Below are 17,562 nucleotides of genomic sequence, written 5' to 3'. Positions count from 1 at the left end.
ATGTTTTTGCATGGGCCCTGTGGTTTCACAGGCTTTTGTATTGGAACAATACCTTCTTTTATTTCCGTTGGACAATTTCCGTCTTTGAAAAGGAAGCGTGGGTCCAATATTGAAGGTATAATAAGGCCCCTCTACCAACACAATCAATATTATAAAGTATCTTGTACCATATAATCAAATATGTCTACGGTTGCTTATCTGAATTGGCAGCTTATTCAAATATGTTGATACTATGATATGATGATTTCGAGCATGGTATATGTTTGTTCTCAAATATCATAAGTTTCAGTTTATTGATTCAGTAGAAGTAGAATACATGGTTTTGGAATTTCCCAGTTATTACTACATTTCCGAAGGCGGAAGCGTCAATAGGACTGATAATCATCATCCTGTCATCCTGAGAGTTATTTCAGAAAGGTAGGTTGGTATTATAATTTTTAATTATTATATATAATTTTACAGTATGCTTACAGAAACATAGGCCTAATAGTAGTACACAATTATGGGATTCTCATTATATAGCAGTATGCTTTACGGAAGCCATCGGAGGTGACAAACGTCATGGCCACCAAAGCGTAAAAAACAACTATAACATAGATTCAGGACACCACATTTACCTTGGTTTATCTTGACTTACAAGACTATCCCTTGGCATATTCTTCGGATACATACGGGTTGAACTCTAGTTAGTGGCCAGAACAGTTTATTCTATTCAGCTCAGATCACTTGCCATTTACGATTTTATTTTGGAAGCGCCGCTTCAATCGTAAACATCGTCAATCCTGAAAAGGGTCTAGGTACAACTGATTGCGGACGAGTTTATGTAATATTATTTATATATAATACATTTTACTCTAATTCCTTATTAAAGTAATGGATGACAGAAAAAGAACTCGACGTCGTGGTGGTCGTGGTAAAAAAAATAAACACAAATGTATAACAAGAACATCGCATGTGATAGAGAAAGCTTTGAAAATTGTCTGTCAAAATAGTGGTAGAATTTCCTTACAAGATCTTGAAGAGAAAATTGGAAAGGTGTCACCCGATCTAGGAAGTTTGGAAAACATCATATCAGACCTCGATCATGAGAATTACCATTTTAAGTTCATAGACTATGAAGATGGTAATGTTGATATCGAAGTGTACACTCAAGTCAAGATCTGTCAAACATATCAAAAGAATGAATGCACCGATGACTGCACTGATTTACACCTGTGTGGCTACTTTGCAACAGGTACCGTACACATTCTTTAAATTGTATTAAAAAAAATAATGTTGACGAAAAATTATATAAAATTAAAATAATATAAAAGTACAGTACAGTGCAAACATTTATTTAAATTTGAGTAGGTTTTCTAGTTTAAAAGACACTAGCCTAGGCCCGAAGGCTAATTCGATCATTGTACTAGACTTTTATGATTTTACCAGTAGTTAGACCTAGCCTGTACAGTGCAATGATATGAGAGGTCTTCCATTCTCTGCTACACTAGCTGGTTCTGATGGAGCATACAATACATACTGAATATTTGCCATCTACCATCAATTTTTTTTCTACCGACCCCTCAATTTAAAATTCGACCGAAAACAATAATATTGTTAGGCCTAATAATATTTTAATATATTTTATTTTCTAAAATAGTTGTTGCTGAACGACCCAACTCACAAACCATTACAAATACAAATCCGGTACATGCAGATAACACCACCCTCAATTCAAACCCAGCAAACCAGAAACATATTTATTGTGTATTGAATTACTTTATATTGTGCATTATACAGTAGGCCATAAAATGAGACAATCAATCTGCAATGAGTCACCGGTGAATAAGTGTCACATTTTCCTTAAACCGAGACTGATTGAACGTAATAAACAACATTTATGATAACTTTTTCATTATTTTAAAATTCAAGGTTCTTTCTGCCCATGGTTTGAAAGTCAAGGCTGTAAAAAAAGGCATCAGTATCTATCAGAACACAACAAAAAAGTGTTAAAGAAGTTTAAAATTGCCTTTTTGTCCCAAGAACATGCATGTACGTTATTTCGATGGGCCTGGCCACAGTTTACAGTTCCCGATTTCTGCATTCAATACCAAACAAATACAGGTTGTAACAAGCAATGTTGCAGATTTCTACATCTTTGCAAGTAAGAATATATACTGAGTTTGTCAATAGTTGGTAGAAATTAGTCCTTCCCGCAATTTTCTAGAACGACTGAACAATTGTTGTTATATACAGTGTGTCTAAACTGTGTGACACTGCTTGTGTTGGTGCACATCGTCATTTAATACTTCCTTGAACATCTGATGACATTTATTAATTACTTTTTAAGATAATTAAATTGCTGTTATCAACATCCCATGCAATTTTTGTCTTAACGTCTCTATTTTTTTCTTCTTCATCTTCGTTTCAGAAATTATGTAATGAAAACTTGCAAATATGGAACTCGATGCAAGTTTGCTCATGATATTAATGATGAAGAATCAAACACTCAGTTACTGAACCAGTTTAAAATTACACTTTGCCGTTCTGACGATATATTACGCCTGATTAGAGAACGCCGTCAAGGATTTTATCGTCCTGATGTTGAAGTGTTTCAGGAAAGCAGTGATACAGAAGGAAGTGAATATAGTCATGAAGAAGGCAGTGATACAGAAGAAAAAGAATATAGTCAGAAAAAAGGCAGTGATGCAGAAGAAAGAGAAAACAGTCAAGAAGGAGGCAGTGATACAGAAGACAGAGAATACAGTCAGGAAGAAGGTAATGATACAGAAGAAAGAGAATACAGTCAGAAAGAAGGCAGCTATACAGAAAAAAAAGAATACAGTCAGGAAGAAGGCAGTAATACGGAAGAAAGGGAATACAGTCAGGAAGAAGGCAGTGATTCAGACGAAAGAGAATACAGTCAGGAAGAAGGTAATGATACAGAAGAAGAAAGAGAATACAGTCAAGAAGAAGGCAGTGATACAGAAGGAAGAGAATACAGTCAGGAAGAAGGCAGTGATACAGACGCAAGAGAATACAGTCAAGAAGAAGGCAGTGATAGTGAGGAAAGAGAATACAGTCAGAAAGAAGGCAGTGATGATGAGGAAAGTGATAGGCAAAAGGAAGATCGTTATCATGGGAAAGGATTTAGTTCTACTAACAAATCATATCAGCGGGCAAGTCAATCCAAAAGTATATTATGTTATCATTTTACCAAATAAAACAAATTTGAGAAAAACACCACATTAATGATGTAATTCCATAAGAAAGTACCAAGTAATGCAAATAAATATACAAATACTATACAAATCTATATTATATTACAGTATTTAATTTAGTAATTTTTAATTACTCCATTAGTAATGAAAGATTCCAATGCCAGAAAGAGATATCATTACCGACGTCGTCGTCACAATCATAATCGAAGAAAAAAACAAGAATGTTTAACAAGTAAATCTATAGTGATTGAGAAAACACTGCAAGTGGTCTGTCAAAATGGTGGTAGAATTTCTGTTGAAGACCTTAAAGAGAAAGTTGGAAAGATTTCACCTGATCTAGGAAGTTTGGAAAACATCATATCACACATGGATCATGAGTATTACTATTTCAAGTTTGAGTACAAAGATGGCAATGTTGAAGTGTACACCGATCTCAATATCTGTCAGTCATACCAAAATAATGAATGCACTTACGACTGTCCAGATTTACACCTGTGTGGTTACTATGCTACAGGTACAGTTGCCAGAGCAAAAATATATACTTCACATTTTGGTATATTACATATGTATAATATATATATAAAATACTATGTATAATTATTAAGAATAAGTTTTACAAGATATGAGTACTCACCATTAATTTCATTGACATTACTGTATACCTAATTAGTAACAGTATATGTTAGTTAAAATTCTATTTAATACAGCATTTGGCAAAGATGTTATAACTTTGTTATTAAATGTGTCTTTTTATTATAAGGTTCTTGTTGCTGGTTTGGTCAAAACTGTAAAAAAAGCCATGAATATCAATCACAACACAAAGTTTTAAAAAACTTTGGCATTGCTTTTCTAAGACATGAGGAGTTGAAAACTCTACTTCGATGGAAGTGTCCACAGTTTACAGTTCCCGATTTCTGTAGACCATACCGAGGTAACAGTGGTTGTTGCAACACATCCTGTAGGTTTTTGCATATATGCAGGTAAGTGGCTGATAAAGAAATTAAATAAGTAATTGTACTAATTGTTCTTCACATAATTAATTTGAATTATTTAATTGTACGTACGCGTCGTGACGTTTGCTCCCAATCACTTCCCATCATGCATTGTGCAATGACTTTCCTTATTGCCAGTATTGAACGATACTTTGTTATTTGTTATTATTGAGAGAATATGAAATGATGACATTTCTATTTTACTACATTGGTTAAATTATATTTGCATTTCAGAAATTACGTTATAAAAACTTGTAAATTTGGAACACGATGTAAATTTGCCCATGACATTTATCAAATAGAGTCTAATGTGGAAATACTGAAGAGATTTAAAATTAGTCTTGGATATCACTCGGATGATGTCATCCGCTTGATCAAAGAGCGCCATGCTGGTTTCTATCGCCCTGATGTTGAGGTCTTGGAGGGTGATAGAGAAGATAGCCATTGTAGTCAGGAAGATGTTATCAAAAAAAGAAAAGAAATCAGTATACATACCTCTACGCAGGTTCAAAAACTACCTAAGCAAGTTCAGGAACTACATCAGCAAGTTCAGGCAAAACCTAAGAAAGTCAAGGAAATACCTCAGCAAGTTCAGGCAAAACCTAAGCAGGCCCAGGAAATACCTCAGCAAGTTCAGGCAAAACCCAAGCAGTTCCAGGAAATACCTCAGCAAGTTCAGGCAAAACCCAAGCAAGTTCAGCCAATGCTTAAGCAAGTTAAAGAACAATCTAAACAAGTCCAGATATTACCTAAACAAGTTCAGGCAATACCTAGTAGTAAAGAAGAAAGAGGTACTAGCAAACCAGCAAAAGATGCACTTCAAGGGAAAATGAGAGATCTTTGCAAAGATTACCTGAAAGGAAACTGCATTAATGGCAGTATGTGTCAAAAAAAGCATTGTGATCTTCCTTACCAGTGGCAGCTGTATGTTTATGGTAAAGGGTGGATTGATGTTGGTGATAAACCAAATCTAAAATTAGAAGGCGGATTTTGTAGGAATGTCAATGATTCTTCTCGGTTTCCATTGAATTCTACTTGGTAAGTTTTGACCACTTTCTTTTGTTGAGATTATAGTTGGAATTTGATTATTTTCACTTCGGTAAAATTCACTTTGAAAGAAAACTTTAGTGAAATCGGTTTACAGTGCCATCATGGTTAGTCAATTACATGTTGTACATCAACAAAAACAATAGTTTGGGCCATTCGTGACTTTTTTGCTATGTTCATAGGTTAAATTCATTTTAATAATCTTACTCTCTCATTACTTTTTTTAAAGGAATGTGTGTTTTGAAGACATGGTTGCATTTGTTGGGTTGAATGTTTTTTCAGTTGAACGTATTGAGGTCAAAGGCGATGAAGATTTTTCTGATGCTTATTTGATATCTCCTTGGTCATGGTATTGGAAAGATGAATACGGAAATTGGATTGAATATGGTGAAAAGGTAAGTAGCAGGAAAATGTGTCGACAAACTTGAATCTTTGAGGAGATCACCAAGCTATTCTTGTTTTTAAATGTTGGCGTAAAATTGTGAATTTTCATTTTTCACCAGAACACAAAGCAGAGTGCACGATCAGCCATAAACAGTTCAGATATTGAAAGTTTGTTTAAAGGTTATAAACATGGAAGATCCACCATTACATTTAAAGCAGGTAATAAACACTATACTTTGAACTTCTCTACTATGAGCCAAACCAACGATGTATATGGTACCAGAAGACCTGTACGTCGAAGGCCAGTGGAACAGATAAAGCCAGAAGATGTTAAGAAGTACAGAGAAGATAAACCTTGGTAAAATATTCTTTAATGTCTTTAATGTCTGGTGATTAATATTTTTTGGTGTATTCATAAAAAACGTTCGGCCAAGAAGATACGGTGTAACGCTAATTAGTCTAAAAATAAAACTGGCACAGATGACCAGAAAGTGTTCCAATTCAGGCAATACAAATTCGCATAGTATGATACTGAATATTACCGTAATTTAGAAATATCCATGAGGGTTAACAATGTGTGATTCCTTCCCAGCTTGAAACTTTAAAAACACCTTCAAGTTTAATCTTTGCCATGCCCAACACTCTGTTGTCATGTTTATTTTATTTTCTGTTGAGCCTAACTGTCTTACTACTATCATTTTTAAAACGCCAAATTCAACCAATCAGTATGATTGTGCATTATATTTGTATATGTATATACCGTAAGGCGGGTATTTTAATCATATAAACAAACAAAAAGTAAATAAAAGAAAACAAAATGTATTGTTCAATATAATTAGAAGTACGACCTAGCCAATCATATAGCATTTTAAAGATCTAACAATCAATAGTTGATTATATTATTTGTAGTACTCCAGACTTTTCCTCTTAACTTGTTTAATCAATTTCTTTCTCCCAATCGGTAGTGTACTCGCTTTTAAAACAGCATATCTAATCTATTTGCAGGTTACACAGTTATACTTTCCCACGGACTTGGGATATGACAGCAAAACCAGACCGTCTTGTAATAGTAAGGAAAGAAACAAATCGTAAAGAATACAAAGAAATACACACATTCTTTAAAAGTACACTCCCAGATGGAAAAATAAGAAAAGTTGAACGAGTTCAAAATGAGATTTGCTGGGAAACATTTGCAAGGTAAATACATCATTATTTGAATTTTGCTAGAAATTTACTAATTTAGCAGATTGTTTTGTTTACTATTATTAATTGTTAACACATTTTAATGTATTCTTGTCATTTGATTGGTTAATTCGTATCACATGATCTTCATTATTAGTTCTATTTAACAGAAATGTGATATTGGTGATGGTGATATTCAACGATACTATTGAATGTACAGCTTTTTAAATGTTAGAATATTGTGTAATGGAAATGGTGTAACTATTGGTCATCCTGCTGAAACCATCACCCAAGATCATAAATTCTTCCTTGCTATGTATGCTACTACTTCATAAATGTTATAAAATGCTGTTTTTTTTCTCATAAGGCAAAAGGAAACGATGATGAAGAAAAATTCTTGTAGAAAAGTTAAAGAACTCCAACTGTTTCATGGAACAACTCAAGATAAAGTTGATGATATCTGTCGCGATAATTTTGACTTCCGCTTGAGCGGTACACGAGTTGGTCATGTTTATGGAAAAGGAGCTTATTTCGCAAGGTCAGCAAAGTATTCCAATAAGTTCGCTAAACAAGATAGTGCTGGTGAAAAGAGGATGTTTGTTGCAAGAGTTCTGGTTGGTAGCTACACAGTTGGTACAAAGGATACGTGCCGTCCCCCATATAAAGACCCCACAAATAAGGAAAAAGGGTCGTATAACTCTTGTGTTGATAATATAACTAATCCAAGTATTTTTGTAGTGTTTGATAACAATCAGGTTTATCCAGAATATCTGATCACATATACAGTTTCATCGGATTGTGAAACTTTTAATATGGCATCATACATGCAATTGTATTGTGGTAGCAGCCAAAATGTAGCAAGCATACCGACCATTCGACCATCAAGTCTTGTTCCAATTGCTAGTCATCCATTGTCCAGTAGCACAAATTCAGCAAGCAAGGTCAGTTCACCTACCACTCGATTTTCAAGACTTGCTTCAGGCGATAATTCCTCTTTCAGTAGCCCAGGTTCAACCAGTCTACATACTATTCAGTCTTCACAAACTACTTCAAGTACAAACCAAACCAACAGTAGCCAAAGTTCTATTGCAAATTTCCCACATACTAGTCGGTTGTCAAGAAGTGCTTTAAGTACAAATCAACCATCTAACAGTAGCAAAAGTTCTATTTGGAATATCCCAAGTTCTGTTGGGAATATCCCAAGTTCTATTGCAAATACCACGCCTACTAGTCGGTTGTCAAGAAGTGCTTCAGGTACAAACCAACCATCTAACAGTAGCAAAAGTTATATTGGGAATATCCCAAGTTCTGTTGGGAATATCCCAAGTTCTGTTGGAAATATCCCAAGTTCTATTGCAGATATCCCGCCTACTAGTCGGTTGTCAAGAAGTGCTTCAGGTACAAACCAACCATCTAACAGTAGCAAAAGTTTTATTGGGAATATCCCAAGTTCTGTTGGGAATATCCCAAGTTCTATTGCAAATATCCCACCAACTAGTCGGTTGTCAAGAAGTGCTTCAGGTACAAACCAACCATCTAACAGTAGCAAAAGTTATATTGGGAATATCCCAAGTTCTGTTGGGAATATCCCAAGTTCTGTTGGGAATATCCCAAGTTCTATTGCAGATATCCCGCCTACTAGTCGGTTGTCAAGAAGTGCTTCAGGTACAAACCAACCATCTAACAGTAGCAAAAGTTATATTGGGAATATCCCAAGTTCTGTTGGGAATATCCCAAGTTCTGTTGGGAATATCCCAAGTTCTATTGCAAATATCCCACCTACTAGTCGGTTGTCAAGAAGTGCTTCAGGTACAAACCAACCATCTAACAGTAGCAAAAGTTATATTGGGAATATCCCAAGTTCTGTTGGGAATATCCCAAGTTCTATTGCAAATATCCCACCAACTAGTCGGTTGTCAAGAAGTGCTTCAGGTACAAACCAACCATCTAACAGTAGCAAAAGTTATATTGGGAATATCCCAAGTTCTGTTGGGAATATCCCAAGTTCTGTTGGGAATATCCCAAGTTCTGTTGGGAATATCCCAAGTTCTATTGCAAATAACCCACCAACTAGTCGGTTGTCAAGAAGTGCTTTAAGTACAAATCAACCATCTAACAGTAGCAAAAGTTCTATTAGGAATAACCCAAGTTCTGTTGGGAATATCCCAAGTTCTGTTGGAAATATCCCAAGTTCTATTGCAGATATCCCGCCTACTAGTCGGTTGTCAAGAAGTGCTTTAAGTACAAATCAACCATCTAACAGTAGCAAAAGTTCTATTAGGAATAACCCAAGTTCTGTTGGGAATATCCCAAGTTCTGTTGGAAATATCCCAAGTTCTATTGCAGATATCCCGCCTACTAGTCGGTTGTCAAGAAGTGCTTCAAGTACAAATCAACCATCTAACAGTAGCAAAAGTTCTATTAGGAATATCCGAAGTTCTGTTGGGAATATCCCAAGTTCTGTTGGAAATATCCCAAGTTCTATTGCAGATATCCCGCCTACTAGTCGGTTGTCAAGAAGTGCTTCAGGTATAAACCAACCATCTAACAGTAGCAAAAGTTTTATTGGGAATATCCCAAGTTCTGTTGGGAATATCCCAAGTTCTGTTGGGAATATCCCAAGTTCTATTGCAGATATCCCGCCTACTAGTCGGTTGTCAAGAAGTGCTTCAAGTATAAATCAACCATCTAACAGTAGCAAAAGTTCTATTAGGAATATCCCAAGTTCTGTTGGGAATATCCCAAGTTCTATTGCAAATATCCCGCCTACTAGTCGGTTGTCAAGAAGTGCTTCAAGTACAAACCAACCATCTAACAGTAGCAAAAGTTCTATTTGGCATATCCCAAGTTCTGTTGGGAATATCCCAAGTTCTGTTGGGAATATCCCAAGTTCTGTTGGGAATATCCCAAGTTCTATTGCAAATATCCCACCTACTAGTCGGTTGTCAAGAAGTGCTTTAAGTACAAACCAACCATCTAACACTAACAGTATCCCAAGTTATATTAGGAATAACCCAAGTTCTGTTGGGAATATCCCAAGTTCTGTTGGGAATATCCCAAGTTCTATTGCAAATACCCCACCAACTAGTCGGTTGTCAAGAAGTGCTTCAAGTACAAATCAACCATCTAACACACAAGACAGCAAACCAAATAACAACACAAGATGTATCTGTATGTAATATATTTTTTATTTGAACACACTCTGCTTATTTAGCAGCCGTGATCGATCATTTAAGTTTGGTTTGTCTTTTGACATGTATACAATTAGCCTAGTTTTAGAACGTCTTATTATTCAGAAATACAAACAACTACGACGTGACTGATTGTTTGTAAAAGGATAAGTGTAAAGCACACGCACAATTAATTTTCTTAATTTTTGAAATTAAATCTTATGACCATTTAGCTTGCTGGGCAAGTGTAACAATACATTAATATATTAGTGTCTTAATCAGTGATATACCTCAATTAATGTTCTCAATATTTTACTGTTTTATTTATTATTCTTTTTTTCATGTATGGACAACCATTGATGCACGGCTGACGGCATTTTTTTTAAAGGAAAAAAATAGAAACATATTTTTGACTTTTGTAAAAATGATTTATTATATTCTCTCTGTATAAATACAAATATATTTGTATAAAAGTATATTTTTTGTGTCTTACGTGGGTTCATCCCACTTTTATTTCCATAAATACATATAATATTGTACAGTACATTTCTGTTGTACACATGTTCTGATCCATTGTGTTTTAAAATTACGTTCACGTATATCTTAGCTTATATACTTTAATATACTTTATTATTAACTATTTCTTATAAAAAAAACATTAATCCATTAACATGTATATTTTTCCTATTAACATTTGTTTACATAAATACATAATTTATGTTCAACATACATTTCTACTAATTTTATTCCATTTACATATATTTTATCTTGTTTGTATCATGATGTATATGATACAAAAGTAGATTTTAGTAAACAATGCATGTTAGGCGACTATATATTCTGTTTACCATCGATAGAAAATTAATAAATGTTGAATTTTAAAGAATTATGTGACCCAGAACATAATTATAAAAAGTATAATAAATAATATGTTTTAATATTAAATAATTTGATAAAGTTGCACAGTTGAATTGTCCTTTTTATCGTTGTTTACCATTAATTTTCGTCAGGACTACATTGTTTTGTTCTTATTTATTCATTTCAAGTACATAGGCCTTTGGACTTAAATACTAAAAACATAACTAAGACTATATTTCGTCTTTCATAAGCAAAATTGTCTTAAATTATAAGAAAGGTTTGTGTTTGAAAACATAACTAATAGATAAACATGAATAAATGTTAGTATAAATTTGTTTCTTAAAGATCTATTGTCCCTCAAAAACATGAAAATAAAGATTAATAAAATCACACTTTAATAGATTATTTTGTAGCTTTAATAAAGTCAATCACTTCCGACAAGTTTTACATTTATGGGTTGGGTTCTACTAAATGTAAAAATATCTAAACTATTGGAATATATTGGTATCATTGTTAACCTGATGACCTCTTGACAATCAAGTTTATGGTCGTCAATACTATGACCTAAATTAAATACGCAGAGGAACCTTCTGGTAATGCCATGTTATAACAACATTTGTGGTTTTATTATTTCTAGTATTTGTGCTTCGATATCTGGAATTGAGGAACTTGTTGATGATGCAGTACCTTTGCTATTATACATTGATGTGGTTATAATCACTAGGATGCTTTGCTTTGTCGTTTTAGTATTTCTGGTCTTTGTGCTTCAATACCTGACCTAGTCGAATACATGGTGGATGTAAAATAGATTGTGGATGCCACTCAGGTGCTCTGTTCATGCATGTTATAACATTATAGTTCGACGTGGTTACTGCACTGGATGAAAAGTTCTGTAGTGACTTTATACAAATGAGAACATTGTTTAATCATTTTGTTTAAGTTCTGGTTGTCCTTAAACCTTCTTTGGAGCGTGTCCAACATACAATACCTTTAGGCCCAAATCAAAATTGTTCATATCTTGAATAGCCTTCGATGCAGTATCATGGTCTTCAAAGCTTACAAAACCGAAGCCTCTGCTCTTTGAATTTTCATCACGCATCACTTTAGCACTGATGATTTTTCCATATTTACTAAACATTTCAACCAGTTGATCATCTGTAATATCAATGTTCAGGTTCTTGATATAAACGTTTGTGCAAGTTTTTATTTTATCAGCCATGTCTGCATCTCTGGCTTTACGAGGAATCCAATGACCTACATACACTTTTTTGCCATTGAGCAACATGCCGTTGACTTTACGTACAGCCTCTGAGGCAGCATCTTCACTTTTAAATCGGATAAACCCATAGCCTTTTGACTCATTGTATTCATCACATTGAATATTACAAGACAAAATGTTACCAAATACTGAAAATGTATCATACAGAGCTTTGTTATCAATTGACTTGTCCAAGTTTTTAACAAAAACGTATTTCATGCCAGTACGACGTAAAGTTGGATCCCGTTGAGACCACGTAATACGGATTGGGCGCCCTTTGATAGCATCAAAGTTCATTGTGTTTAGGGCTCTTTCTGCATCTGCGGCTTTTTGAAAATTGACATGTGCGTAGCCAAGAGAACGTCTGGTGATGGCATCACGACAAACGCGTACGGATAAAATGGGCCCAGCTGTTGAGAATTTTTCAAAAAGCATAGCTTCTGTAACTTCAGGACTCAAATCTCCAACATATAAAGAGGCAATACAGTAGTTGGACACTTCTTGTGCATTTATCATTTTGTTTTGTGGTTTTATTTCTGGTTTTGGCTTTTGAATATCTGACATAGTGGAATACAGTGAGGAACTTGTTGGTGATGCCAGTACTCTGTCCATGTTATAACTTGTTCTATTAGTAGTCGACAAAGTTACAGGATGCGTTGGTTTGAGTTGTTGTTTTATTTCTGGTTTTGGCTTTTGAATATCTGATCTAGTGAAATACAGTGAGGAACTTGTTGGTGATGCCAGTACTCTGTCCATGTTATAACTTGTTCTATTAGTAGTCGACAAAGTTACAGGATGCGTTGGTTTGATTTGTGGTTTTATTTCTGGTTTTTGCTTTGGAATATCTGACATAGTGGAATACAGTGAGGAACTTGTTGGTGATGCCAGTACTCTGTCCATGTTATAACTTGTTCTATTAGTACTCGACAAAGTTACAGGATGCGTTAGTTTGATTTGTGGTTTTATTTCTGGTTTTGGCTTTTGAATATCTGACATAGTGGAATACAGTGAGGAACTTGTTGGTGATGCCAGTACTCTGTCCATGTTATAACTTGTTCTATTAGTAGTCGACAAAGTTACAGGGTGCATTGGTTTGATTTCTGGTTTTGGCTTTTGAATATCTGACATAGTGGAATACAGTGAGGAACTTGTTGGTGATGCCAGTACTCTGTCCATGTTATAACTTGGTCTATTAGTAGTCGACAAAGTTACAGGATGCGTTGGTTTGATTTGTGGTTTTATTTCTAGTTTTTGCTTTGGAATATCTGACATAGTGGAATACAGTGAGGAACTTGTTGGTGATGCCAGTACTCTGTCCATGTTATAACTTGTTCTATTAGTAGTCGACAAAGTTACAGGATGCGTTGTTTTGATTTGTGGTTTTATTTGTGGTTTTTGCTTTGGAATATTTGACATAGTGGAATACAGTGAGGAACTTGTTGATGATGCCAGTACTCTGTTCATGTTATAACTTGTTCTATTAGTAGTCGACAAAGTTACAGGATGCGTTGGTTTGATTTGTGGTTTTATTTCTGGTTTTTGCTTTGGAATATCTGATCTAGTGGAATACAGTGAGGAACTTGGTGATACCAGTACTCTGTCCATGTTATAACTTGTTCTATTAGTAGTCGACAAAGTTACAGGATGCGTTGGTTTGATTTGTGGTTTTATTTCTGGTTTTTGCTTTCGAATATTTGACATAGTGGAATACAGTGAGGAACTTGTTGATGATGCCAGTACTCTGTCCATGTTATAACTTGTTCTATTAGTAGTCGACAAAGTTACAGGATGCGTTGGTTTGATTTGTGGTTTTATTTCTGGTTTTTGCTTTGGAATATCTGACATAGTGGAATACAGTGAGGAACTTGTTGGTGATGCCAGTACTCTGTCCATGTTATAACTTGTTCTATTAGTAGTCGACAAAGTTACAGGATGCGTTGGTTTGATTTGTGGTTTTATTTCTGGTTTTTGCTTTGGAATATCTGACATAGTGGAATACAGTGAGGAACTTGTTGGTGATGCCAGTACTCTGTCCATGTTATAACTTGTTCTATTAGTAGTCGACAAAGTTACAGGATGCGTTGGTTTGATTTGTGGTTTTATTTCTGGTTTTGGCTTTTGAATATCTGACATAGTGGAATACAGTGAGGAACTTGTTGGTGATGCCAGTACTCTGTCCATGTTATAACTTGTTCTATTAGTAGTCGACAAAGTTACAGGATGCGTTGGTTTGATTTGTGGTTTTATTTCTGGTTTTTGCTTTGGAATATCTGACATAGTGGAATACAGTGAGGAACTTGTTAGTGATGCCAGTACTCTGTCCATGTTATAACTTGTTCTATTAATAGTCGACAAAGTTACAGGATGCGTTGGTTTGATTTGTGGTTTTATTTCTGGTTTTTGCTTTGGAATATCTGATCTAGTGGAATACAGTGAGGAACTTGGTGATACCAGTACTCTGTCCATGTTATAACTTGTTCTATTAGTAGTCGACAAAGTTACAGGATGCGTTGGTTTGATTTGTGGTTTTATTTCTGGTTTTTGCTTTCGAATATTTGACATAGTGGAATACAGTGAGGAACTTGTTGATGATGCCAGTACTCTGTCCATGTTATAACTTGTTCTATTAGTAGTCGACAAAGTTACAGGATGCGTTGGTTTGATTTGTGGTTTTATTTCTGGTTTTTGCTTTGGAATATCTGACATAGTGGAATACAGTGAGGAACTTGTTGGTGATGCCAGTACTCTGTCCATGTTATAACTTGTTCTATTAGTAGTCGACAAAGTTACAGGATGCGTTGGTTTGATTTGTGGTTTTATTTCTGGTTTTTGCTTTGGAATATCTGACATAGTGGAATACAGTGAGGAACTTGTTGGTGATGCCAGTACTCTGTCCATGTTATAACTTGTTCTATTAGTAGTCGACAAAGTTACAGGATGCGTTGGTTTGATTTGTGGTTTTATTTCTGGTTTTGGCTTTTGAATATCTGACATAGTGGAATACAGTGAGGAACTTGTTGGTGATGCCAGTACTCTGTCCATGTTATAACTTGTTCTATTAGTAGTCGACAAAGTTACAGGATGCGTTGGTTTGATTTGTGGTTTTATTTCTGGTTTTTGCTTTGGAATATCTGACATAGTGGAATACAGTGAGGAACTTGTTAGTGATGCCAGTACTCTGTCCATGTTATAACTTGTTCTATTAATAGTCGACAAAGTTACAGGATGCGTTGGTTGGATTTGTGGTTTTATTTCTGGTTTTTGCTTTGGAATATCTGACATAGTGGAATACAGTGAGGACCTTGTTGGTGATGCCTGTACTCTGTCCATGTTATAACTTGTTCTATTAGTAGCCGACAGAGTTACAGGATGCGTTGGTTTGCTTTGTGGTTTTATTTCTGGTTTTTGTGCTTTAACAACTGACCCAACGGAGGACATCGAGAAACGTGTTGGTGATGTCATATAGCCTTTGCTATTAGTACTCGACGTGGTTACAAGATGCGTTGTTTTGTTTTGTATTTTTATTTCTGGTTTTTGTGTTTTCAAAACTGACCCAACGGAGGACATTGAGGAACTTGTTGGTGATGTTGTATAACCTTTGCTATTAGTACTCGACGTGGTTACAGGATAATAAGTTGTTTTACCTTCTGTTTTTTCTGATTTTTGCTTTTCAATACCTGATCGAATAGAATACGTAAAGGAAGTTGTGTAACTCTTTATCTTATCAGCTATGTTGGCATCTCTGGCTTGACGAGGAATCAAATGACCTACATACACTTTTTTGCCACTAAGCAACATGCCGTTGACTATACGTATAGCCGTTGAGGCATCATCGTCTTTCTCAAACCGGATAAACCCATAGCCTTTTGATTCATTATTTTCATCACATAGAATCTTACAAGACAAAATCTTGCCAAATGCTGAAAATGTATCATACAGAGCTTTGTTATCAATTGACTTGTCCAAGTTCTTAATGAAGACGTATTCCATGGCAGTACGTAGAGGCCACGTAATACGGATTGGGCGCCCTTCGATAGTATCAAATTTCATTGTGTTTAGGGCTCTTTCTGCATCTGCGGCTTTTTGAAAATTGACATGTGCGTAGCCAAGGGAACGTCTGGTGATGGCATCACGACAAACGCGTACGGATAAAATTGGTCCAGCTGTTGAGAATTTTTCAAAAAGCATAGCTTCTGTAACTTCAGGATTCAAATCTCCAACATATAAAGAGGCAATAGAGTAGTTGGACACTGCTTGCGCATCTATCATTTTGTTTTGTGGTTTTACCGTTTCTGGTTTTGGCTTTTGAATATCTGATATAGTGGAATACATTGAGGAACTTGTTGGTGATGCCAGTACTCTGTCCATGTTATAACATTTTTTGTCAGCAGTCGGCGTGGTTACAAGATTTGTTATTTTGTTTTGTGGTTTTATTTCTGGTTTTTGCTTTTGAATACCCGACCTAGTGGAATACATCGAGGAACTTGTTGATGCCAATACTCTGTCCAGATTATAACCTTTGATATTAGCAGTCGACGTGGTTACAGGATGGGAAGCTGTTTTTCGTTGCGGTTTTAGTATTGCTGATCTTTCTGCTGCAGCTTCAATACGTGACCCAACGGAATACTTTGTAGAGCTCAACGGTGATGCCAGTACTCTCTCCTTGTCATACTCTTTGATATTAACAGTCGACGTGCTTACAGGATGGGAAGCGGCCTTTCTTTGTGTTTTTAGTATTGTTGGTTTTTTTTCAATGGAATACACAGAGGAACTTGTTGGTGATGTCAGTGTTCTTTCCCAATTAGCAGTCAACATGGCTAGAGGACGGTCTTTTTGTCCACCTGGCTGCTGTAGGCCTACTGTGTTCAACTTATATGTTCTGGAATTTTCTTTTGATTCAAGTGAAACCCTATCATAACGATCATTGCTTTCAGAAGAGATCACATAACTGCTGAATGGTTGCCTTGCAGAAATATTATATTGCTGACTTTTGTGGATGGGAATTCTCCAATCTCTAGGAGGCTGCGATAGTGTAGGTGATGTGAGCACATTTGTCTTCTGAGGAATGTAGTTCTGGGTTTGGTTAGGTAGTATTGCTTGTTTTGCACCCAAATTGCCTGAATAATATAAAGCAGGATACTGATTTATATAGCTGAAATTTCTCCCTCCACTGCATGGTGAAACAGCAGGTATCTGATGAGTCTTTCGCCATAACATACATTTTACTCGTAGTTTAAGCTGTGAACTAAATTTAAAATATTTGGATAACTCTTTTATATGCCATGACTGTTCTGTGTTGGGCAACCGGTATGAATTTTCTTCACCTTGATCAATGCTGTAAACCTCAATAAATTGTGCATGACGAGCAACAGAACTAAAAAATTCCGTGTTATCTCCTTTTGAATTTTCTAAATAGAAAATAAAGGCACCTGGTTTAGCTTGGTTTAGAAGTCTTAGGAGTGTCTGTTGTG

At 35.4% G+C, this 17,562-nt stretch overlaps 2 protein-coding genes across 2 annotated transcripts in view; one reads left to right on the top strand and one right to left on the bottom strand.

Annotated features, from left to right (window-relative positions):
• Positions 1 to 873: 873 nt before the first annotated feature.
• LOC144858695 (uncharacterized) overlaps positions 874 to 17,562 on the top strand; it is a 30,962-nt gene continuing 14,273 nt past the window's right edge. Inside the window, exons 1-4 of the mRNA XM_078714791.1 lie at positions 874 to 1,234; positions 1,912 to 2,143; positions 2,411 to 3,174; positions 3,343 to 3,714. Of these exons, the coding sequence (XP_078570917.1) occupies positions 874 to 1,234; positions 1,912 to 2,143; positions 2,411 to 3,174; positions 3,343 to 3,714 (1,729 nt within the window). The remainder of the gene's footprint in view (positions 1,235 to 1,911; positions 2,144 to 2,410; positions 3,175 to 3,342; positions 3,715 to 17,562) is intronic.
• Positions 11,632 to 12,691, bottom strand: LOC144834916 (polyadenylate-binding protein 4-like). The gene has a single exon (XM_078689902.1). It carries the CDS (start codon positions 12,653 to 12,655, stop codon positions 11,786 to 11,788), a length of 870 nt encoding a protein of 289 aa, XP_078546028.1. The 5' UTR covers positions 12,656 to 12,691; the 3' UTR covers positions 11,632 to 11,785.

The sequence above is a fragment of the Antedon bifida genome, chromosome 2, assembly GCF_963402885.1.
Source record: "Antedon bifida chromosome 2, ecAntBifi1.1, whole genome shotgun sequence".
Taxonomy (NCBI): domain Eukaryota; kingdom Metazoa; phylum Echinodermata; class Crinoidea; order Comatulida; family Antedonidae; genus Antedon; species Antedon bifida.
The sequence above is the reverse complement of the archived record's forward strand: the minus strand, read 5'-3'. Positions and strand labels throughout refer to the sequence as shown.